Source organism: Ceratotherium simum, chromosome 8 (genome assembly GCF_057802395.1).
Source record: "Ceratotherium simum simum isolate JZ-2026a chromosome 8, ASM5780239v1, whole genome shotgun sequence".
In the NCBI taxonomy this organism is placed as follows: Eukaryota; Metazoa; Chordata; class Mammalia; order Perissodactyla; family Rhinocerotidae; genus Ceratotherium; species Ceratotherium simum.
The window spans coordinates 70,393,210-70,419,045 of NC_141907.1; the positions used below are offsets into that span (position 1 = coordinate 70,393,210).

The following is a 25,836-nucleotide window of genomic DNA, read 5'->3' on the forward strand; positions in this document are numbered from 1 at the left end:
TATGGTCATACAAATAAATTATACATAATATGCTCCATATATTGAAATTATACTTATTTTGTATTTTATTTTTATATTCTTCTCTGTACCTACCTATAACTTTAACAAACTTGTCACTGACTTTGAAAGCAACCCAAACCCAAACTAGTCATGGACTGAATTGGTTTAGAATGGGTTGGGTTTGAGTGGAATCAAAAGATGGAAATACTTTATTGTAATATTTGATTGAACTGCATCTTCTGCCCCAGGTTGTGATTTTGTTTCTACTGATGATTGCGCCGACAGGGGCAGGCGCTTTACTACATAGCGCGGAAACACAGCAGGGCTTTGATATGCGTGAAATAGAGTGGTTTGCCGGAAAACAAAAAAACGAGTGTCTTCCTTGTCTTACCATTGAGACTAGTTTAGGTCTATCTTTTTTTTAAGAAAAATTTTGGAAAATATTTTTAGGAATTAATGACCTTGGTCACAGTTCTCAAGATGTCCCAGAGACATGATTTTTCTTTTCTTTACTAGCCTTTTGGATGACTTCTATATTGTCTCTCAGTTCAGAATTTTAAGAAAGAAAATTTATTTTTAATTATGAAAAGAATAAAATTAATTAAGACGAGCCCTGTCAGATCAGCTCTGTCATTTTAACATCTGCAAAATGGTTGACAACATGTCTGCTCTGACTGACTCTGACTTTACAATGGAAAACCTCAGCCCCTGCCCTCATTCTGAGGTAGGTGAAGTCCCATGGTGCATGAGGATGCTGCCTGCCGCTCAGACCTCATCCAGTCCCACCCGGAGCTCTGGTCTCCCTTAGCCTTTTGTCGGCTCCTCAAGGACAGGACACTCCCTCCCACTTTGGACTCTGTTCCCCTGCTTTGCATTGAGCAGGAACACCTTCTGTCCTTCTGCTCTTCTGCTCTCACTTAGTTAATTCTTACATACCCTTCAGATCTTGGCCCAAGCATCATTTCCTCAGAGAAGCCTTCCAATCCCTAGATTAGTCCTCTCTTGTTATCAGCTAGCGACCAATACTTTTCCTTATTACCACTCACCACACTTTGTGATTGTGTACTTGTATTAGTGTCTGCCACACTCACAAGATTATAAGTTATGAGCAGGCTAGAGTAATCCGTTTTTTTTTTTTTAACCCCTTAGTGTCCTGGCCACTGTTTTCTGTAACGCTGGATACAGAGTAGGTGTGTGGGAAATAGCTGATGAAATCCATCTAGGAGTCCAAAATTGAGAACTGAGATGTCCGTTGTCCCAGCCTATGTAGTTTTGTGAAGTCAATTCTGCTTCCATGTTACCCGTGGGAATATTCACTGAGGCAGGAAATCCCAGTGCCTGTGTTCCAGCTTGTCAAGGTACACCCCTCTGGGGACCCGTCACTTCCTGCAGCACAGTCGGGAAGGGGTGTATGTTCTCACTACTTACAGAAGCCCTGGCCTTGTCCGCTACCAGTCTTCCCGCTTCGTGGGAATCAATCGACCTTTTTACTCCCTGCCCACCAATCTCTCCTTCCCACGCTCCTGTCCCCTCCTCCCAAACAAAAAACCAAACAAAACCAAAAGTAGATAAATAAAAGACATCCCACCTCTTCCTGTCTTTACTGTCAGTCATCTTTATGGATTCACAGGGAATAGGGAAATACAGGGAACAAAATGTAAATTAATATTTTGTTAAATTATCCTGCCACTCTCGTATTCAGCAGACAATAAAAATAAATTTTGCACGTTACACAAGGGACCTGTTAAGCTTTCATTGTTTATTTTTGTTGCACTTTCTCTTTCTAGAAAACTCTAAGGATTCCCAACTATCTTACAATGTTAAACAAGCAGTCACATTGAGATGCAGTCATCTTCAAAATGAGCTCTGCTTAAAAAGTTATAGCCTGTCATGCTAAGCTTCAGGAATCTATAACCCATCACCAATGTCTTCTCAAGAATGAGTGAGACATTTTAAGAAATGAAGTTAGGATTCAGAAGTAATTAATTTTGGCATTGAATACATACTACACACATATGTAGATTTGGTATTTTTTGTAAATTGTATTATATTTTGTTTAAAGTTTGGTATATTCTCGTTTTTGGAAGTTAACATTTTTGCTAAACATTAAATACACACAAAAGAAAAATGCTTGCACTTTCCAATATTTTCAAACCACTCTGAGGATTCCAAGTGTCTTTCTGTGTTCCTTCCCTTCCTGCCTGTGGTATCATCTTATAGGCATTACGTAAGTGTGGGCTTTTTGAAAGCTGGATTGACTGATGCAGTTGCCTACTCATATAGAATTTTGACTCTTAGATGTATATTTGATGAAAAAACAAATTAAATGCTATAAGGTTTGCTCCAAAGAATGTTGTCCCACTTCTATCTTCGCAGCAACACGGATGTACACACAGTGGCATCACTTCTTAAACTATATCTCCGGGAACTCCCAGAACCGGTCATTCCTTATGCGAAGTATGAGGATTTTTTGTCATGTGCCAAACTGCTCAGCAAGGAAGAGGAAGCAGTAAGTTGATGCATTTATTTCTAAAAAAGCTTTTCTTGGAGAGTTTTGTCAGTGTTCTTTGTCTTTAATTTGTACACTTCCCTTTGCCCCATCCTTGGATTCTTTTCCACTATTCTGTGTATTGACATCACACACATTTAGGCTTTGCACACGCAACTTGGGTCCCATTTTTAATTCCCTCTCTCATCAAAAAGAAAAATGCGGCTGAATAAGTAAAGTCAGCACTCCTTGTCACTTTGCTGCTCTAAAAGGTTAATTGTGGTGCTACATGAGGCCAAACATTCTATGAAAAAAGTGATGCCTTATTTCACATTCCTTTTTCCCTCTGTGCCCCTTAAATCACTTCAAACAGTAACTCCTAGGGAATCCTCTCTACTGCCTGTTTTTTTAAAAACAGCTTTATTGAGATGCAATTCAGATACTACGAAATCACCCATTCAAAGTGCACAATTCAGTCCTTTTTATTATATTCTCAGAGTTGTGCAGTCGTCACCAAAATCTAATTTTAGAATGTTTAGCCCATTTTCATCCCCTGATAGCAAACTCCATACCTATTCCCCATGCCTCTCCTTCCCCAGCTCTTGGGAATCACTTACCTACTCTGTCTCTATAGATTTGCCTATTCTGGACATTTCATGTAAATGGAATCATTCAATATGTTGTCTTTTGTGACTGGCTTCTTTCACTGTTTTCAAAGTTCATCCACATTGTACCACATATCAGTATTTTATTCCTTTTATTTCCAAATATTTCATTATTTATCCATTCAACAGTTGCAGGACATGTGCGTTGTTTCCACTTTTTGGCTATTGTTAATAATGCTATGAACATCCACGTACAAAGTTTTGCATGAACACATGTTTTCATTTCTCTTGGGTGTATATCCAGGATATACACCCAAGAGAAATATATCCTAGGCAATTCTAGGAGGTAGAATTGCCGGGCCATATGTAACGCTATGTTTTCTAAAGAGGCTCATCCATTTAAAATGCCTATGTGTGCAAGTTCTAATTTCTCCACATTTTTTGTTCAACATTTGTTATTTCTCTTTTTTATCGTAACCATCCTAATGTGTGTAAAGTGATGTATCATTGAGGTATGAGTTGCATTTCCCTGATGGCTAATCAAGTTAAACATCTTTTCATGTACTTCTTGGCTATTGGTGTATTTTCTTTGGAGAAACATCCATTCAGATCATTTTTCCATTTTTAATTGGGTTATTTGTCTTGTTATTATTGAGTTATAAGAGTTCTTTGTATAGTTTAGATACAAGTCCCTTATCAGATATATGCTTTGCAAATATTTTCTTCCATTCTATGGATTGACTCTTCATTTTCTTGATGGTGTCCTTTGAAGCATGAAAGTTTTTAATTTTGATCAAGTCCAATTTATCTCTTTTTCTTTTTCACTTGTGCTTTTAGTGTCATATCTAAAAAGGCTTTGTTTAACCCAAGGTCACAAAGATTTACTCTTATGTATTTCTTCGAAGACTTTTATAACTTTAGCTCTTACATTTAGGTCTATAATCCATTTTGAGTTAGCTTTTGTTTATGATGTGAGGAAAAGGTCCAACATTATTGTCTGGCATGTGAAAATCTGGTTGTCTCAGTACCATTTGTTGAAAAGACTATTCTCTTTTGAATTTTCTTGGCACTCTTGTCAAAATTGCTGCCTGTTTTTTGTAAATGAAGTTTTATTCTGTTATATAATATTGTCTGTGGCTGTTTTTGCACTACAGCAGAAAAGTTGAGTGGTTGAGACAGAAACCATATGTCCCAGAAAGCTTAAAATATTTACTATTTACAGGAAGAAGAACAGATCAAATTACATTATCCATTAGCTTTTCTGGGACAATTTATATTTTAGAGGAAGTTCTACAATGAGAAGAACCAAAGCAATTAATTCCTTTGTGAAATTGCCGGGAAGATCATGCTTGCCAACCCTCCATTCCACCCAAACGATGTATCCTGAACATGACCAGTCTCGAGAGACTTATTTGTCAGTAGACGTGTGTTTGTCTATATTTTGGGCGTGCTAAAAATGAGAAGGACTCTCACTACATCAAGGCTATTTTTGCCTCCAAATAACCTTATTATAAATGATGCTATCTTCCCTTTTCAGTCAGTTGTGAACAAATGTTAAAAACGTTAAAAGGGCTTCACTTAAATCTGTTTCTCCACATAGTACTTATGGAGATATTTGAAATGCTTTCACATCCTTGAAAATATTTGTAAGATGCTCTCTGCGATGGTGGCAAATTTTCAGGACAGGATCCTTCACTGACAATATGTGAAACTATAATTTTAAAACATATATATATAATTTTAAAACATATAATTTTAAAAAAATTATATGCTCATTTCCTATTTTCTTGAATTCCAAGACCAACACTTAGAAAGATAACATTTCTTCTCTTCTTTATACTCAGGGGGTTAAGGAATTAGCACAGCAGGTGAAGAGTTTGCCAGTGGTCAATTACAACCTCCTCAAGTATATTTGCAGGTAAGAATTGTCTTAAAGGCACAACTAAACAAAATAAGACTATATTTAGCCTGCCACTAACTTATGTTTGACAAGGAATAAAATCACTTAACTGCCCTGAGCTCCGGTGTTGGCCTCTGTAAAATGAAGAGGTTTGACAAGGTGATCTCAAAGGCTTCTTTGAGTACTAAAATTGCGTGATTTTGTAATTTGTTATTTCTGAAGTCTCTCTTGCCACTACATATTAAAGATATATTGCTTTAATTTTCCATCAAAATTGTTTGTACATATGCCATGTGCCATTGTTTGAGAGAAGAAGCATGTATGTTGGCGTGAGAAAGATCTGCATGGGAGTCCAGATTCTACCACTGACTACTTGTGTATCTTTATACAGTTCTCTTATTCTCCCTCAGTCTAAGAGTCCTAATAAGTCAACTGGTAGTAAAAACACACATTTCACACAGTTGTTTTGAAAGTTAAATTTATAGTTATATTTTTAATGATTAATATATATAATAAGTGTTCAATAAATATTTTCTTTCCATTCCTCTCCCACTTCAAGACTCATTGAAAAGAAATTTGTAATTCAATTCTGTAAGAACAGTAATTGTGCCTGGTAAAGCTCTCTCTCAGGGACCATGTTTAACTTAAGGCCTCGGACGGGATGTGCCGTGTTTGTGCCCCAATTTAAGAACCCAAATATGTAAAATTAAAATATATTACATTTAAATAAAGAGATGAATGATTGATACTGCTGCTTAAATGATAGCTTCCCAATCCATTTTAACAGAAAATTCAGATTTTTCACTCAGTACAGTGCATCATTTATATATACTTTTTGTGCCATGATTAGATAAATGTTCCGCAGAGGAGAAACTATGGAGTTGAAGACTGTTGTGAGACACTGTGGAAGTTCATTGTCAGCTGTAACTGAGTGGGAATTCCAGAACCTCCTACTGTCACTTTTTCTGGTGATGGCTATGTTTAGGAAGCAAACAAGACCTTAGATTTCAGAATTTGAAAAAGCAAGAAATAGTTTCACTGAGAGCATAGACTTATTAACGTGTAGGCTTCCATCCCAAGGTTGTGAACTAATTCAAGCTATTGTAATGGATGACAAAAAGGTTACATTCTCTTTAAGTAAAAGGGAAAAAGGCTTCTTTGAGAACCATATTGCAAATCTTGATCTCTGCAATAGAAAAACTTGATGTCTCTTGAAATGTTTCAGCAGATTTTTAATTTCAACTACTTCAAATAAGAAATGGCAGTTTGACTTTTTGTCCCTCAGTTTTACTGTAGTTTAGTCTAACAGTAGTGAATATGGGGGACTAGACACCTTTTTTTAACATCATGGTGTAGTAGTTAGAGCCCAGACTCTAGGGTCAGACACCTGGGTTCAAATCTCAGCTCTGCCACTTGTTACTCTGTGTCCTTGCAGAAGATTCTTAACCTCTCTGGTGCCTCAAGTGTCTCATCTGTGAAATGGAGATAATAGTGTTTACCTCACAGAGATGCTTTGAGAATTTACTAAGTTAGTACAATGACTGACACATAATAAAATATATTATTTTAAATAACACATAAAATAAGTTATATTTTATTCTTCATCACTTTGACTCATCAGTACAATTAGTAAGCCATGAAATGATAGAAGCTCTTGTAGAAATGAAGAGGGAGTAGGAATGAAAAAAGGCTGAAGTTACAGAAACAATCCCTCCTACTAAAATGGTTTAGAGAAAAGCCTATTTCATGCCTCTTATTTTTTAGTATCTAATAAATTGAAACAATTTGTGCTTCCAATTTTTCATATCAATAGAACTGAGATTTTAATTTAAACCATATTTGATCTCACTTTTTAATAGACTAAAAATTTGAAGCTCACAAATTACTCCACAAAGAGGATTGATTCCTCCTCTCCAAAGTAAGGGATTGTACCAGATGATCTTATTTATAGTTCTCAAATTGAATACGTGTATATATTTAATATTTTATTTAGGGTTTGGAAGGGAATCCATATTCTTGAATCTCAAGTCCCTATTAGCATTATCTAAATACACTTAGTCCTGTGACTGACAGAGAAAACCAAGCCAAGCCAGGCCAGAGTTGGTATTTGATATGACCTCTCAAATTTTATCTTTGATTAATCATTTATGTTTTATAATTAACATATAATTATATAATTAATATATAATTATATAATTAATATAAATAGTAATTTATTAAAATTTTATTTAATAATTTGCAATATATTTTCTCCATATTTGACTGAGAGATGTTTGAAATTCTAAGTAATTTTGTCTTCATAATCATCTTTGGACATACTCTAGGTCATAAATTTCACAATAACCCATTTTCTTCCACTGACAAATTTGATCACATTGTGTTTTGTTTGCGTTCTTATATCGCACAGGTTCTTGGATGAAGTGCAGTCCTATTCGGGAGTTAACAAAATGAGTGTGCAGAACTTGGCCACTGTCTTTGGCCCTAATATCCTGCGCCCCAAAGTGGAAGATCCTTTGACCATCATGGAGGGTAAGTAAATGATTATGTTACATCATCGTCAAAAGAAGAGTCAGCTGTCTCTTGGTCAGCCTGACCTCTTCTCGGAGCAAACCAGGAAAGAGAGTGAATCACGATAACTCTGCTCACTGACTCAAGTAACTCAAATGCAAAATCTTTTCTTTGAGAGTCAGGCATTTTTTTGTTTGCTAAAAGTAATAATCTACTAAATGATTTCTCAGTAACCTTATAAGAATATATGGAACTTCCATAAATCATCTGTAAAGTATCATGCAAGAACTGGAAAAATGTAGTTCACTTTTTGAGTCTAATGAAATTTTCAGAAAATTCAAAAAGTTACTATTTTAAGTTGTTATATTTTTATTAATTTGGTTTTATTTGATTGATTTGAAAAGGTAGACAAACATGATCTTCTATAAGGTAATACTGCATGTTTACCTATGGGTTGAAACATGAAGGAATTCTTGTTTTCTAAATTACAAAATACCTCAAATTCTTTTCCACAATGAACTGCTACTTCTGTTTATTTACAGCAGGCCTCACTGCTCGAGCACTTTTCTTACCTATGGTTGTTAGTAGCACCATTGTTTTCTGCAAATTGGCCTAGTTGAACATTTAAGAATTTAGTAGGAAAGATGGAAGGAGAAAGAATATTTTTAGTTTCACTCTGAGTCTATTTAGTTTAGAACAAAATATCCCCCTGACAGTGTTCCTTTCTTGAAAATTCTACGATTTTCATTCCTCTGTATTTTATAAGAGAGAGAGAAAAAAAAGCTTTTAAGTGTTTGCCTAGATCAACTCAGTTTAATTTCCTTTGTCAAATATATAAATTGAACATCAGATTTTTGGCAGTAAGATAGTTGGTCCAGAGAACTGAATTTCTAGTTGAAGAGTTTAACAGACATTAGGAAATGTAAAATTTGAAGCTACAAGAAGCTTAAAGATACTTTAGTCTATTGTTTTCTAAAATCTTTTCTTATTATAAAATAAAATACATACGATACAGAAAACCACCACCAACAACACATGCACACAAACACACACATCTTAATGAATTTTTATAAGGCACACACTCTAGAAATCACCACCTAGGTCAAGAAATATATCTTTTCTAGGCATCCCAAAGACCCCTCCCATCTAACTACTTCTCCTCACTTATAACACCCTTCATCTTACTACCCAGACATTTATATCAATCACTTCCTTGCATTTCTTTGTAGTTTTATCAACCAAGTGGACTTCTCTAGATGTTGTATTTAATCTTTACTCTTTCTTTATTTGATGTCTTTTTAAGTCCCTTTTAATATACAGGATCCCCTGCAGTTTATCTATTGAAAAATTAGGTTATTTCACCTGTAGAATTTCTTGTAGTCTGGATATTGTTGATTGCACATTCATGGTGCAGTTTAACATATTCCTCTGCCCTCTATTTTCTACAAATTAAGACTTGGATCAAATGCATATTTGATGTCCTTGGCAGGGCTGTAGATTGTGTTGTATAACATCTGATTATCTTTAATCTTAGTGATCTTAGTGCAATTCTTAAAATGATTAATTCACTGGAAGTTGAAATGGTGATATTCTGATTCTATAATTTTTTTCCATTTTGTTTATTATGGTAAAATACACATAACATAAAGTTTACCATCTTAACAATTTGTAGGTGTACAGTTCAGTGGTATTAAGTACGTTAATATTGTTGTGCAGTCCTCACCACCATCCATCGCCAGAACTCTTTCCATCTTGCAAAACTAAAACTCTGTACTCGTTAAATAACAGCTCCCTCTCCCCTCCCACCCCCACCTCCTGACAACCTCGTTCTTTCTGTTTCTATGAATTTGACTACTTTAGGTACTTCATGTAAGTGGAATCATACAGTATTTGTCTTTTTTGTGACTGGCTAATTTCACTTAGCACAGTGTCTTCAAGGTTCATCCATGTTGTAGCATTCTAATTTTGAACTTAATAATTGGAACACTTGTTATTTTTTAAAAAGATTTCTTTTCCTCATCTACTGCTTAGTAACCCAGTGGTAACTTTTATAAATAAAAGATAGGATAAATGCTGCTTGAGTCTTCCCCTTTATTTACAAATTTTTAAAATAATGAAATAGATTCTTAACATCTAAAAATGAGTTGTTGTTAGTATTGTTGTTGTTCTTCTTCTCCTTCTCCTTCCTATTATGAATATTATTATTAAATTATTTTTTAAATATCATTATAAACTCCTGTATTTAAATCTATTTGGTGAGTCAGTGCATTGTAATTATTATTTCCCAACTTTGGCCAATGGAAGCCTCTTCAGGTTGCCTTCTGAGTCCTTTTGACATGACCTTAATAATTTTGGGCAACTTTCTTTCTTTTTATAGTATGACAAGATTTTTCTCGCCTCATATTATATGTTTCCTTCCTCAAACATGGAATCAGCCAATTTCTAAAAAAAGTACAAATTCCAAAAAGTTCTTTTAGTGGGAAATGATATTTCAAGACCAAAATCTAGCTACCAGTGATGCTCATTGTTACTGGCTCATTGTTACTGGTTTCTAAGCCTTTCAGTGGGCAGAGCTAGTAGATATAAATGCATACATACAGACATACATATTACATGCACAATATACACACATACACATTTATATTTTAAAGAAAAGCTGCCTCACAAGTTCACACTATACTTCCAATTCAAAATCACGACTATAGAGTTTTTATTTATTCTTTTCTCTATTATAGTTTTATCTTTTTTCTTCCAAATGGGAATACAGGTTCTCAAAGACATTGAAAATGACAGAATTAGAATATCTCATAATTAATCATTTGCTCAGTCCTTCATCAAACTCATAATAGTCTCAAGATAACAATAGCAGTACCGCCAACACCAGTATGATTAAACCAGTGTGATTACTGCAAACATTTAAAAACTTTTTACATATGCTCTTCTAATTCTCCTTTCATTTTTTAATATTTGTACTCTATCTACATTGTCAGAGTATGTAACCATTATATACTGTACTCTGTCTCTTAGTTCTCATTTAGTCTTACTTCTCTAAACAACTATGCATTTAATGCTCACCACGAGTCCTCATATTGTTGTCTCTCTAGCCTAGTGGTTCTCAAAATGTAGTCCATGGATACCTAGGGAGCCCTAAGATGTATTCAGGAGGTCCACGAGTTCAAATATATTTTCATAATAATACTAAGATGTTTTTGGCCTTTTGCTATGTTGACACTTGCACTGATGATGCAAAAGCAATGATGAGTAAATTGACTGGCATCTAGGTATGAATCAAGGCAGTGGTGCCGAACTCCACTAGCATCATTATATTCTTCACTGCTGTGCACTGGTAATAGGCAAAAAGATGCCAGTTTTACTTAAGAATGTCCTTGTTGAACAGTAAAAAATATTAATTGTATTAACTCCCTACCCTTGGGAACTCATCTTTTTAATATTCTGGTGAGAGATGAGATCTATATATAAAACACTTCTTCTGTGTACTGTTTTTAAAGTAATACAGTGATTGGCTCAAGAAAAAACATTTGTGTTATTATTTGGATTGAGAGCTGTACTAAATGCTTTTTCACAGAACTCCATTTTTACTTGAAAGAACAATGGACAAACTATGGTTTTTCAGACTTGGGTGTTCAAAATGAACTGTTAACCTTTCACTTCAAGAAAAACGACTGGCAGAATTTGTTTCCATTGATAAAATCTGAACTTTTCAAGTGGAAAATTTGTATCTAACACCTTGAGCTTGACAGCTTCCTAATATTTAACCACTTTCTTGTAAGATTGTGTTGATATTAACAAATGTGTCTTTGGTCCTATAGAATTAAATGTGTCAACATTTGGAAGATCTGCATAGCTCATTAAATTTTCCAAATGACATGTTGTCATAAGCCATGCCTGTGTAAAAGAGCCAGTAGACATTCAGGTTAGCTTTTCTGACTTCAGAGCCCAATCTTCTGTTTTTTCACATAGTACTAAAAAATATGGCAGCTTGCTTTCTAAGATGTGCTGGCTTTCTTCCCATCCTTGGTTTTAATTGGACCTTCCCCTTCTTTCATCTCTGTTGTCCTAGTCCTGCTCGATTTTGATTCCACTCCCAACAGTTTCCCCTCCGTGTGGAGCCCTGTCCGGAAGGAAGGCCTGGCTGGTCAGTGTTGAGAGTTTAGAGGGGCCAGATGACTCTAGTTCCTTCAGATTTCACTACAGATCACCTCTACTGGATTAGACACAACCTCTCCCAATCTCACCTGCTGTTCTTAAATTAGTCCTTTGCCTTTTCCAGTGAATACTTATACTTTGGGGATTTTCTATTCTCAGGCCCATCGGAGCCCCCATTGCTTCCTCCTACTTCTTCCCTCACAGACATTAACACCATACCGTTCTTGTGGCAATTGGGATTTGTCTCCAACAACTTGTATTTTGAGGTCTTAGAGAATACCTTGTCACCTAGTTTTGTTGTAAATGTTGTCCATGAGTTTTGAGTTTTGCAGGCTGGTTGCTCTGTTTATATCTGGGGATTTTGGGAGATTTAATACTATGCTGCCACGATCTTCCTAGAAGTCAGCGTTTTTCATCTGTTTGTTTTAATTTTTGTTGCTGGTGGTTTAGAAGAAATCCTTCCAAATAACATAGATTTCCCCCTCACCTCCTGCCAATATTGTCAACAGAAGAAAGCACAGTTTCTCTGGGAAGAAGCAGAATCCTGAGCTCTTGAGTTTCCTAGGCCACTGAAGAACACCATTTCAATAGGAGTCCACTGCCTCTTTTTGTTGATAAGAAACCTGATACCAATGAGAAAAGTCATTTTCTCTAAATACGTGATAATGTGTGCAAGGGATAGGTGCACAAGTAGACAATAGGTTTTTGCAAAGAGTAGGGAAAGAATGGAGCAGCAAAATAATCTCATCTGTTGTCTTCATTTCTTGGGGTCATGAAAGGTCTCAATTCCGTGGGAGTTCAGTCATTTCATTTAACCCAGAGTTGATCAAGCCCCTGGGGGAACTGGTTCACAGCAACCTAACTTTCAGGAGACCTCATAGATCATATAAACCATATGCCACTCAGCTACTTCTTGGCCCAGTCTCAGCATGAGTCAGTATTTAAAGAAACAGCATTCTTGCATCCAAAAATAATTGAAAACAAGTTAGATGTTTTATTGTGGTCTCTAGAGAAAACACCAAATCTGATTGCAATCTTAATGTACAGAAAGTTATTTTAAAGTGCTCTATTATTCTCTCTCTCACTCAATACATTTAAAATGCCCTCGGTTCTTTTTCCCTCCCTTCCTCTAGCACCTCAAAACCTCCCAAATACATGCTAGTTAGGTTCTTGTCTCCCTCAATCTTTCCTTATTCTCCGGATCCACTCTTTTTTTTTTTTTTTTTTACTTATGCAAATAATTTCTCCTCTTTCCTTACTCATTATCCTGATTTACACAAAATTGGAATTGGAGATGACCTACAAAAATAAGAATTACCGTTAAAACAGTGATTCTCTCCCCAGGCTGCATGCCAGCATCACATATGCAGATTTTTGAAAACCACACCTCAGACCAATTATATCAGAATCTCTGATGATAGGACTCAAGCATCAAAATTTTTAAAGCTTCCTAGGTGATTCTAGTGTGAAGTCCAGGTAGAATGCAGCAGGTATGTTAAGGGGGAGGGAGGTGTGGAGAAAAGTTTAAATATTTAGACTTGAGTATTTTTGTCCTTTCACAAATAAATCAAAATGGTCATTATTAATTTTAAAATGAAAAAATAAAAATATTGTTTTCGTTAATTGACATTCATTGTATAAGGAACAATTAATCTTTGTATGCAAGATTTACAGGGAAGAAACCAAGTTCATAGATACAGAGAACAGACTGGTGATTGCCAGAGGTGGGAGGTGGAGGGTGGGCAAAATGCGTGAAGGGGGTCAAAAGATACAAACTTCCAATTATAAAATAAGTAAGTCACAGGGATGTAATATATAACATGGCAACTATAGTTAATAATTATATTGCATATTTGAAAGTTGCTAAGAGAGTAGATCTTAAAAGTTCTCATCACAAGAAAAAATCACCACACATAGTTACATGTGTACTAACTAGTATGGATACTAACTAAATTTGCTGTGGTGATCATTTCACAATATATACAAATACTGAATCATTATATTGTACATCTGAAAGTAATATAATGTTATATGTCAATTATACCTCAATAAAAAAAAAGATTTCTATGGGAAACTAAATTAATATCAAGATCACTAAGTGAGCATAGGGTCATATCCAAGTTGAATGATCTTAATGGGTTAATGTTATCAAGCTGTAGTGGTCTGGCATACAAATCTCCTAGGGCTATGCTTAGAGGACAGGATTTGTTTGTTTGTTAGGTTGGTCATTTAGTTGGTTGGTTTTAAATGGAAGATGACCATTCAGTTACATTTTCAAATTTTCTATCCAATTGCTAGCCCATGTGTCTGAATTTTTGGCAGAAACTATAATTGCCAAATAGTCAAATCAAGCAAAATGTTCTATATTCTTGTCTTCTAGGCTAACTACTATCTCCTCTAGTTAAGTGTGAAGAAAAATGATAAAATTCGAGTCGACTACCATTTTATCAGTCACTAAAGGCACCATTTCCTTGTGCCATCTAAGTTTTAGTACGATGGACTGCGTTAGACTTTTTAGTTATATTTTATTTATATTTTGGAAGCTATGTCCAGTTTTCCTAATTAAAACTATGTAAATGCCCTAGTTTCAATAGAATAACTATATCTGAAGGTAGAATTTACTCTTGAAAATAATAATCTTTTAAAATAGTTCTTTATTTACTTATTCATTCAATGTTTCTTCATTCAATAAATATCCATTAAGCAACTACTTTGTGCAGTGCTCTTCATTAAGTCTAGGAATGCAAAGTTTTGCCTTCAAAAAACTTACAGTCAAGTTGGAGACTTTAACATGCAAACATTTAATTATAATATAGTATGAAAAATATTATATCCATGATATGTCAAAGGGCTTTGAGAGCACAAAGTAGGGAATGATGGTCTTTCTCTTGGAGTTCAAGGAAGCTTCATAGATAAAGAGACTTTAAATGGTCGTTTCACCAGAGAAAGAAACATAGTCACAGGTAAGTGGTAGGAAAGTCCACAGTGTCTCTGAGTGAAGAATTTGGTAAGGTCAATGATATCAGAGCATATAGTTAAGACTGGTAGATGAATGCTGGAAAGACCTCACAATATTTTCAGGTTCTATAAACCATTCTGCATTTAAGAGTCTTTGATAATTTTTTAGCAAGAGAGTGTTGATATTGGATTTTTATTTCAGAAAAGTAACTGGCAGCACTAGGGATTGACTGTGGGAAGATAGAAATCAGACTGAAGTTTGGCATTGCCTCTCACTGGCAAGTTCCAAGATGGAATTTGTATTTGTGCTCATGGCCTCCTAATCATTTGCCCCACATTTTATATATAAAACACTACAATTGAATCAAATATACTCTGAAGCATGAGTAGCCCCTGAGATACAGTAGCTGTATACAACATTAGCCTGATCTAAGAGTGAGTTTAATCCATGTGTAATGATTTTGTTCCCCAACCTTTCCTTCCATCATAGTTTCAACAACAGGTCTGAGTAAAAATTGCATGGGTTGGCAAATAAACCTTAAATATTTACTAACCCATCATATTTATCTTTGCCTTCTTTTCTCATTTTGGTAAATGTTTAAAATGAACTATATTCATTGTTCTTGGCCACTTACATACTACTTGCAGTCACTTAATATAAATTATATTGGAAAACATGGAGACTTTGCATTATTCTTTTAAAGATCCTCTTTTAAAATTTTCTCTTACTTAAAAAATTCTCTATACATTTCTTACCATTACCTTCCTTCTTGCTACTGTTCTATTCAGATATTGATATAGCCATGTTATATAAGCATATCCTTATCTATATAATTGGTATGTGTTTTCAAGAAAACCTTTTGAAGACTTTTTTTCAGCATTATTTAAAATTACTACCAAACAATATTGGATTCTGCTCCTGGCCATGATGAAGGAACAGAGACCGGATATACCCACCCAAATTAAACAAACTAGAAAAAGAGAAAAAAATGTATTACATAGAAGTTTTTGAACACTGGACAACAGGTGCTATATGACCGTGATTCTTAAGATAAGGAAAACAAAAGAGGGGAACCCTGTTATTTCCCCAGATTATTGCTGGGAGGCAATTTCTACACTGCTTCACAAGGCTGGAAAACCCAAACAGAGCCCAAGTCTTGCTGAGCTGAAAAGAGTAAGATTAGAGGATGGGAAGCCCAAGTAGGCAACAGAAAAGAGAGAACTAGACATAGAGATTGTTCTGAGATCTGCAGAGGGTACCCCTCAAGTCTTTGGTTGAGAATTGATTTATGCTTGCACGAGAGGACACTCATGGGCTAACATACCGGAAATCAGTAGTCTGAGCCATTCCTGGGTCTCACCCCAAGCTTGAAATAATTGTGTTTCCAACAACCACAGTAGAAAGTCTTGATAATGAGGCATTGGGTAGAGTCCTCAGGAGGGTATCACTTTGGTGATAAGGTTAAAATTATGGACCAGTTTTTACAAAGTTTAAAAGCAAGTCTAATGATCCAGTGGCAGTTTGGGGAGGAAGAGAAGGAGGAATGGGTGGAACACAAGGGATTTTTAGGGCCATGAAACTATTCTGTATGATACTGCAATGGTGGATACATGACATTATGCATTTGTCAAAAGCCAGATCTTACAGAGAGTGATCCTTAATGTAAACTATGAATTTTAGTTAATAATAATAATAATAATAATAATAAATCAATATTGGTACAACAATTGAACCTAAAACTGCTCTGAAGAGTAAAGCCTATGAATGTAAAAAAAAAAAAAAAATCAGCTGATCTCCAAGTACTTAATTGTATGCCAGAACAAAGTCCAATACACTTTAAAGAGATTTTTTTCAAAAATTAAATAGTCAACTGTGTAAAGCTCACAATATCTTCCATCCAGTTAAAAACTAGAAGGCATGCAAAGAATTGGAAAAATATAAGCCATAAACAGGAGAAAAATTAGCTAAGCTAATAGAAAAACCCAAACGTGACTGGGTCATGTCTGACAGTGACAAAGATATTAAGCAACCTATCACAAATATTCTATATATATGTTCAGGAAGGTAGAGGAAAACATAAACATGATGAAGAGAGAAATATGATATTTTAAAAGTCTGAACAGAATTTCTAGAGATGAAAATTATAATACCTAAAGTGAATATTACACTGATGACATTAATAGCAGATTAGATATTGGAGAAGACATAAATAAATTGCCAAGAGAAACTATTGAACATGAAGTGCAGGAAAAAAAATACTCAATTTTTCCCCAAAATTGATGAAAATTACAAATACAGAGATCCCAGAAGCTCAAAAAATGTCAAGGAGAGTAAACATAAAGGAAACCACACAAAAGCACATCATAAGCAAAATGATGGGAACCAATGATAAAGAGAAAAGCTTAAAAGCAGCCAAAGGGAGAAAAGACACATCACATCCAAAAATGAGAGAAAGGAACAAAGATAAGAATTACGGGGGGTCGGCCCCATGGCTTAGCGGTTAAGTGGGCATGCTCTGCTACTGGCGGCCCGGGTTCAGATCCCAGGCGCGCACTGACACACTGCTTGTCCGGCCATGCTGAGGCGGCGTCCCACATAACAGCAACTAGAAGGATGTGCAGCTATGACATACAACCATCTACTGGGGCTTTGGGGAGAAAAAGGAAAAAAATAAAGGAGGAGGATTGTCAATAGATGTTAGCTCAGGGCCAGTCTTCCTCAGCAAAAAGGGGGATTGGCATGGATGTTAGCTCAGGGCTGAGCTTCCTCACAAACAAAACAAAAAAGAATTACAGAAGATTTCTCATTAGAAACCATGCAAACCAAAAGACGAGGATCAAAATCTTTAAGGTATGGAAAAAAACTGTCAACCCCAATTTCTATATCCAGTGAATATATCTAAATATCTTTCAAAAATAAAGAAGAGTTAAAGGCATTTTCAGAAAAACAAAAGCTGAATTCATCACTGACAGTCCTGCACTACAGGAAATGTTAAAGAGAGCTCTTGGGGCAGAAGGAGAGTGATGCTAGATAGAAACTTATATGTACACAAATGAATGAAGAGTGTTAGAAATGAATAATATGTGAATAAATATAAAATTAAATTTTTCTTATTTTTATCTCTTTGATAACTGATTTATAAGCAAAAAATAATGATGTAATATGGGGTTTATAATACATGTAGAAATAAAATGTTTGACAATAGAAGAAAAGGACAGATATGAGAAAATAGAATTAGATTGCTATAAGGTTTTTAATCTATATATTAAGTGGTATAATATTATTTGAAGGTATATTGTGATAAATTAAATATGTATATTGTAAATAATAGAGCAATGACTGAAAAACTAAAATGAAGTATTAGGCAATGGGCCAGCAGTAAATATAAAATGGAATATTATATAATATTCAATAAATCTAAAAGAAGACATGAAAGTCATTAAGGAGGAAAAAAATCAGATGGCACAAATAAAAAACAAATAGAAAGATGGTAAAATTAAACCTAACCATATCAATAATTACATTAAATGTTAATGGCCAATATATTCCCGTCAAAAAGCAGAGATAGATTGAATATAAATGCAACACCCCACTACATGCTGTCTATATAAGATTTATCATATAAACTCAGATAGATTTTTAAAAAATAATGGAAAAAGATACCTCAAAATTTGTGTGGTGCTGCCAAAGCAGTACTTAAAGGAAAATTCATAGGATTATATGCTTATATCAGAAAAGAAGAAAGGTCTACAATCAATTATTTAAGTTTTCACTACAGAAAACTGAAAAAAGAAGAACTAATTTAAACCAAAGCAGAGGTAAGGAATACTAAAAATAAGAACAGAAATCAAAGAATTAGAGAACAAAAACAATATGGAAAACCAATGAAACCAAGAGCCATTTTTTTGAAAAGATCAATAAAATTGATAAACCTCTCACCTCTTATCAGGAAAGAAAAAACAAAGTTACATTACCTATATTAGATTTGACAGAAGTGCCCTACTAAATATCTTACATATATTAAAATAATCATAAAAGAATATTATGAACAACTTTTTGCCAAGAAATTTGACAATGAAGATGAAATGTTCAATTTCTTTGAAAGACACAAACTATCAAAGCTCACTCAAGAAGAAATAAGTAACCTGAATCTAGTTAAAGCAATTGAATTCATAGTTAAAAACATTACCACAACATAATACTGAATGCCCACATTATTCTACCAAACATTTAAGGAGGAATTAGTATCAATAGAACACAGACTCAGAAAAAAGAGGTAGAGGGAACACTTGCTAACTAGTTTTGTGAGGTCAGCATTACCCTGATATCAAAACCAGATAAAGATATTACAAGAAAAGAGAAATACAGAATAATATCCCTCACGAATATAAGTGTAAAAATCCTTTGCAAAACTTGAGTAAATTGACTTCAGCAACATATAAAAAGGATAACAAATGAAGATCAGTAGGATTATCCCAGGAAGGCAAGTTTGGTTAGCCATTTAAAAATCCATCAGTGTAATTCACCATGTTAACAGACAAAAAAAAAAAAAAAAAAAAAAAAAAATCTCCATGGATGCAGAAAAAGCATTTTACAAAATCTAACACCATTCATGATAAAGACTCTTAGCAAACTAGAAATAAAAGGAAACTTATTCAAGCTAAGAAAAGTCATCTATGATAAATTTAGTTATAATATTATACTTAATGGTAAAAGACTAAATGCTTTCCCCCTAGGATTGGGCATAAGGTAAGATTGCCTACTTCTACCGCTTCTATCATACTGGAAATCCTAGTCAGTGCAATAAAGTAAGAATAAGAAATAAAAGGCATACAAATTGGAAAGGAAGATGTAAAACTCTTTATTCATAGAAAACATCCTAATCTGTGTAGAAAATTGTAAGGAATCTACAAATAAAGCTATTATAATTAATAAGTGAATTTATCAAGGTCACATGAAACAATGTCACTTTATAAAAATTCATTATATTTCTATATACTAATATTGAACAATTGGAAATTGAAATAAAAAATATCATTTTAGAACAACATTCACAAATATAAAATATTTAGGGACAAATTTAAGAAAACATGTACAAGACATATATCCTGAAAACTACCAAACATTTATGAAAAAAATTAAATAAGAACTACATAAATGGGGAAATATAGCATGTTCATGGATTGGAATACTCAATATCAATAAGATATTAATTCTCCTAAAATGACCTGTAGTTTCAAAATAATCCCCATGAAAATATCCCAGAAAGATTTTTGTTTGCAGAAATTGACAATCTGATTATAAACTTTCCATGGAAATAAAAATTATCTAGGGGCCAGCCTGGTGGCGTAGTGGTTAAGTTCACATGCTCCACTTTGGCAGCCTGGGGTTCACAGGTTCGGATCCCGGACGTGGACCTACATACCACTCATCAACCATGCTATGGCCATGTCCCACATACAAAAAATAGAGGAAGATTGGGGGCTGGCCTGGTGTTGTAGTGGTTAAGTGCACGTGCTCTGCTTTGGCAGCCCAGGGTTCGCAGGTTTGGATCCCGGGCGTGCACCAACACACTGCTTGTCAAGCCATGCTGTGGTGGCATCCCATATAAAGTAGAGGAAGATGGGCACAGATGTTAGCCCAGGGCCAATCTTCCTCAGCAAAATGAGGAGGGTTGGCATCAGATGTTAGCTCAGGGCTGATCTTCCTCACACATACACAAAAAAATTATCTAGAATAGCCAAAACAATTTGAAAGGGCAAAACAAAGTTGAAATATACTACCTGATTTTAAGACTTAAGGTAAAGCCACAAATAATCAAGATGATGTGGTATTGATAAAAAGACAGACGTATAGATGAATGGAATAGAACAGAGAGTACAGATGTAGACTCATGCATATGTCGTCATTTGATTTTTGACATATGAGCCAAGTTAATTCAATGAGAAAAGGATAGTCTTTTCAACAAATGATGCTGGAAAAATCACATATCCATTAAAATAAATCTCATTTCTTACCTCACATCTCTCAAAAAGTTAACGTGAAATGGGTAACAGACCTAAATGTAAGAGCTAAAAGTATAAAACTTATAGAAGAAAACATGGGAGAAAAATCTTTATGCCCTTGAGTTAGTCAGACTTACTAGGACACAAAAAGCTCTAACCATTAAAAAAATTTGATGTTGGATTTCATCAAAATTAAAACTTTTGCTCTTCAAAAGCCATCCTTAAGAGAACAAAAAGGCAAGCCACAGGATTGGGGAATATATTTGCAAATCAAATATCTGATTAAGGAATTTGTTTTAAGACTATATAAAGAGATCATACAACATAATAAGACAATGAGCCCAAAGAAAAATGGGCAAAAGATTTGAAATAGACATTTAATCAAAGAAGATAGACAGCAAATAACACATGGAAAGATGCTCAACATCTTTAGTCATTAGGGAAATGCAAATTTAAGCTATAATGAGATGCCACTACACGTCCCTTACAAAGTATAAAGTTAAGACTGAAAATACCAAGTTTGGGTAGTAAAAATACAAAATATTAGAGCCATTTTGCAAAAGAGTTCAGCAGGTTCTTATAAACTTAAATAGATACTAACCGTAAGACTCAGCAGAGCAATGTGCTAAGTATTTGCCCATGAAAAAAGAAAACATATGTTCACCCAAGACATGTAGTTAAATGTTCACACTGACTTTTATTCATAATAGCTTCAATCTGAAAACAGACCAAATGTTCAACAGGTGAATAGATAAACAAATTTTGATACATCCATAGAATGGAATATACTCAGCAATAAAAAGTTTGAACTACTGATACCTGTAACAACATAGATGAACATCAAAAGTATTAGGCTAAGTGAATAATGCCTGGACACAAAAGACTTCGCACTGTATAATTCAATTTATATGAAATTCTAGAAAAGGAAAAACTATAGTAACCAAAAGCAGATCAGTGGTTGCCGTGGGTGGGAGGTGGGGATAGAGGATTGGCTACAAGAGGCACAAGGGAATTTTCTATATCATGATTATGTAGTGTTTCCAGGACTGTCATTTGTCAAAATTTACCATATATCTTACAGATATCTGCACACGTGCAAAATGACATGTACAGGGTTATTCATTGCAAAAAATGCAAATTGAAACTACATTTAATAGAATGCTGCTATATATGTATATATTATATATATATATAATATATCTATGTGTGTATATAAGTGTATTTTAAAGTGCCTAGGTACCTTTAAAGGAAAATTGAATTCTTATCCAATGTTTATGAAGAAAAATGCCTGTAAAATGGTATTTAAAGTCAACCTGTATAAAGTTCTATGAACCAGGAGGAATTGCTGGATCGCGAGCACAGTGGGACTCCCAAATCTGCTTGGACTGTTCAGAGGGGACTGGTGATTATAACGACTCTGACCTCATTATTTGGCCCCCATGTGTCTCATTAGCATTCCAAGGCAGAGAATGACAGAGAGGAGGGAATAAAAAGGAAAAAAAGATAGTTCATGTAGTGACACACACTTCATCATTACTACCAAGCTAGTCTGTCCTAAATGGCTATAAAAATGGAAAGAAAGTCCCTTTACAAGGGATCATTGCCATTTATTATCTTGGAGACTAGATGAAAGCAAAGCCTCCCAAGATAGAAGAAAGAAATTTCTAAATCTCTAGAGCGCTGACCCTCAGACTGTAATTGTGGCAGGTACAGTTTGGCATGGCTGTTCGTAGACTCATCAAGAGTCCTTGGGGGTGTCGCTCTTCAATTAATTATATGCCCCACACAATTCACAGCTATGATGGGAAGCAGTGATGCTTCAAACGTTAACATTCCAGTGATGGGAAAAAGCTCCATTTTCCCAAAGTACTAGGCAGAGTCATATATAATGGAGGCTGCTAACCTTTGAACGAGTGTCTGTCATATTGGCAAATAGGGAAATAGAACTAAGTACACACATCTTCAAACACAGTACATAATGGTGACAGTGTTGACAGCCATTTTAACTATACTTAAATCTTTTCATCGGATTCACTGCTACATACATTGAAAATAGGATGATAAATTCATAGGTTACTAAAATAGGACAGATAGATATATAATACAATTAGTTTCATTCAGTCTTTTTTCTTCCACAACTCTGAAATAATTGATGATTCAATAAATAGTTGTTTTTTATTTCGTTTCTTATTTGGAGCAACCCCATGTTTACTTGTTACTACTACAGTTATAAATTTGCAACAGCAGACACATAATAGGGCAAGTGCATGATTTGGAGTAAGAAGATGAAGTTTTAAAGTTCACCTTGGTCACCTATGATCTATGTGCCCTTGAGCAAACAGCTAATTCTCTCTGAATCTCAATGTTCTCATCCTAAAAATGTGAAGTCCTATCTCACAGCCTTTTGAGAAATTTAATTTAGAAGATGTAAGTGAAACATGTCCTCTGTGTTGCTCAAACTCCCACGTACATCGGAATCACCTGGGGATGTTGTTAAAATGCAAATTCTGATTCAGAAGGTCTGCATTGGGTCCTGAAATTTTGAAACTTCAGATGATGCCAGTGCTCCTCTTCTGTTATTGCTGGTGTCATCCAGGAGCTGGTTAGAAATGTAAAATCTTGTGCCTCACCCAAAACCTGCATTTTAACAGCATCTTCAGGTAATTTGTTTAAACATTACTGTTTAAGTGACACTGATCCAGCATCAGACCTGGCACATTGCATTCTTCATCTAAATATATTATAAATTTTGATCATCACCAAATTGTGCAGAATATAGATGGATATAATATATTTTTCCCTATTCAAAATTTGATTTTGAATTACATTTAGAGTCAAATCTCGCCCAGGTGTTGCTTTCAGCTAAAGGGTGGCCTTACCCCAGGTCAGGTTTATACTCTGACAGCTACTCAATTAACAGCTGTTTCAGTACGAATCTGCATTGTCAAAAGCCCTTGTCATCATTTTCCTCACAAATCTCATGTTTTAAGTATTTTATATAGAAACTACATTTACTAACGAAAATTTGTTCCCTTATATTTATTTATCAGAGACTATGCTTAGGAGCTTTTATCAACATGATACAAACCCAGTTAACACACCAAGTTAATGTAGTTCAAGCCAAAGGAAAGATGATTGGTGGTTTGCCTTAACCTATACTGCTTTATTGTAGGTACATGAATAAAATTAATACTTAAGAAGATTATTAGGGGGTTGGGGGCCCCAAGTTAGGAAACTAGTTTAGAAGCCTTGTTAAGGTGGCAGCCAGTTTTAAGGGGTGGGATTCCAACTTGTAAGTCAGTGAGAAAAATGTAAAAATATATTTTGAGATTTCAGCTAATATGCCATAAAACCTGATAAATCTATTGATTTTTTAAAATAAATTACTGCTTTTAGTAGTAGATAAACTCTTCTATCCACTATTGCCTGAGTTATTTTTACTGTCTGAAACTTGTCAAGTATTGATTTCTAATTCATAGTAAAAATATAAGGATCAAATGGGAACCATGGTCTTTTCCTCTGGTAGGAGAATTGTTTTCTTTCTTGAAGGTCTTCTCTTCATTTAAAATGCCCTGAAGCTTTTGTATTTCTTATAGAGCAGGTTTTCTAGTGACAAATTCTCTCATTTTTTATTTATCTAGGAATGTCTTTGTTTCTCCTCCATTTTTGAAGCATAAGTTTGCTGGATATAGAATTCTTGCTTGACAGTCTTTCTTTTAACATTTTGAGTATTTCATCCCATTGCCTTCTGGCAATAAGAAATGATGAGAAATCAGCCATTAATCTTATTGAGGCTCCCTTGTACATAAATTGCTTCTCTCTTGTTTCTTTCAAGGTTCTTTGTTTTTGGTTTAAGAGTTTGACTATGATGGGTCTGGGTGTGAATCCCGTTGCATTTACCTTGCTTGGAATTTGCTGGGCCTCTTGGACATATAGATTAATGTTTTTCATCAAATTGGAATGTTTCTAACAACTATTTCTTTTTAATATTCTTTTTGCTCATTTTTCTTTCTACTGTCTTTCTGGGACTACCATTATGCATATACCGGTAGGCTTGATGGTGCCCTACAGGTCTCTGAAGCTCTGTTCATTTTTCTTCATTCCTTTTCGTTTCTGTTTCTCAGACTAGATAACCTCAATTGACCTATTTTCAGGTATGCTGATTCTTTCTTCTGCCTGCTCAAATCTGCTGTTGACTTTTTACATTTCAGTCGTTGTACCTTTCAACTCCAGAATATCTATTTGGTTCTGTTTTATATTTTCTTTCTCTCTATTGGTAGTCTCTATTTGGTGAGTCATTGTTCTCCCCTTCCTTTGGTTTCTTTAGGCATGGTTTCCTTTAGTTATTAGAACACATTTAAAATAGCTGATTTAAAGTCTTTGTCTAGTGAGTACCATGTCTGGGCTTCCTCAGTCTATTTTTTTCCTGTATGGGATATACTTCCTTAATTTTTGCATGTCTCATAATTTTTTGTTGAAAACTAGACATTTTAAATAATTTAATAATGTGAGAACTCTGGATATCAGATTCTCCCCCTCCCCAGGGTTTGTTGCTGTTGCTGTTTGTTTATTTAGTGACTTTTCTGGACTGATTCTATAAAGTCTATAATCTTTGCCATATGTGGCCACTGAAGTCTCTGCTTGGTTTGCTTAGCTGTTGGCTAATGACTAGACAAAGATTTTCTTAAATGCCTACAGCCAATAAGTCTCCCATTCTTTACCAAGGTGCTTTGGGTGCATGTAGGGGCAAACCTTCGACTCTCAGCCAGGCAGTTTACAACTCTGCCTTAGCCTTCAGTTCCTGCTTGTGCAGAGCCTCAAGTTGAGCCAGAGGTGAAAGACTAGAGACTTCTCAGTTCTTCCCTGAGCATGCATATAACCCTGGGCATGCACACACCCCTAAGCATGCATGTAGTCTTCTAGATTCCCAGGAATATATTAGAGCTTTTCAAAACCTCCTATGGAAATCTCATTCCTCAGATTTGCCTCTTAAGCTTTTTGGTTAGCCTGTTTCTGTCCCAACTGTTATCCACTGCTTTAGGCAGCCATGATGTTAGACAAAAGAACCCTTCATTATTTTTGACAAATGCCCCTGAGAAAAATGCTGTTCAGACTGGTCAAATTCCTAGTCAGATCAAATAAAGACATGCATCGTGAGTAGGGTCATCCAGAGAACCACCAAACAGGTGAAACAATGACAATAC

The 25,836-nt window shown here is 34.9% G+C and overlaps 1 protein-coding gene across 4 annotated transcripts in view; it reads left to right on the forward strand.

Moving 5' to 3' along the window:
* ARHGAP24 (Rho GTPase activating protein 24) overlaps positions 1–25,836 on the forward strand; it is a 485,346-nt gene that overhangs the window by 452,138 nt on the left and 7,372 nt on the right. For all 4 annotated transcript variants that reach the window (XM_004430912.3, XM_004430915.3, XM_087434543.1 and 1 more), the window contains 3 exons: positions 2,377–2,509; positions 4,938–5,011; positions 7,401–7,522. In XM_004430912.3, the coding sequence (XP_004430969.2) occupies positions 2,377–2,509; positions 4,938–5,011; positions 7,401–7,522 (329 nt within the window). The remainder of the gene's footprint in view (positions 1–2,376; positions 2,510–4,937; positions 5,012–7,400; positions 7,523–25,836) is intronic.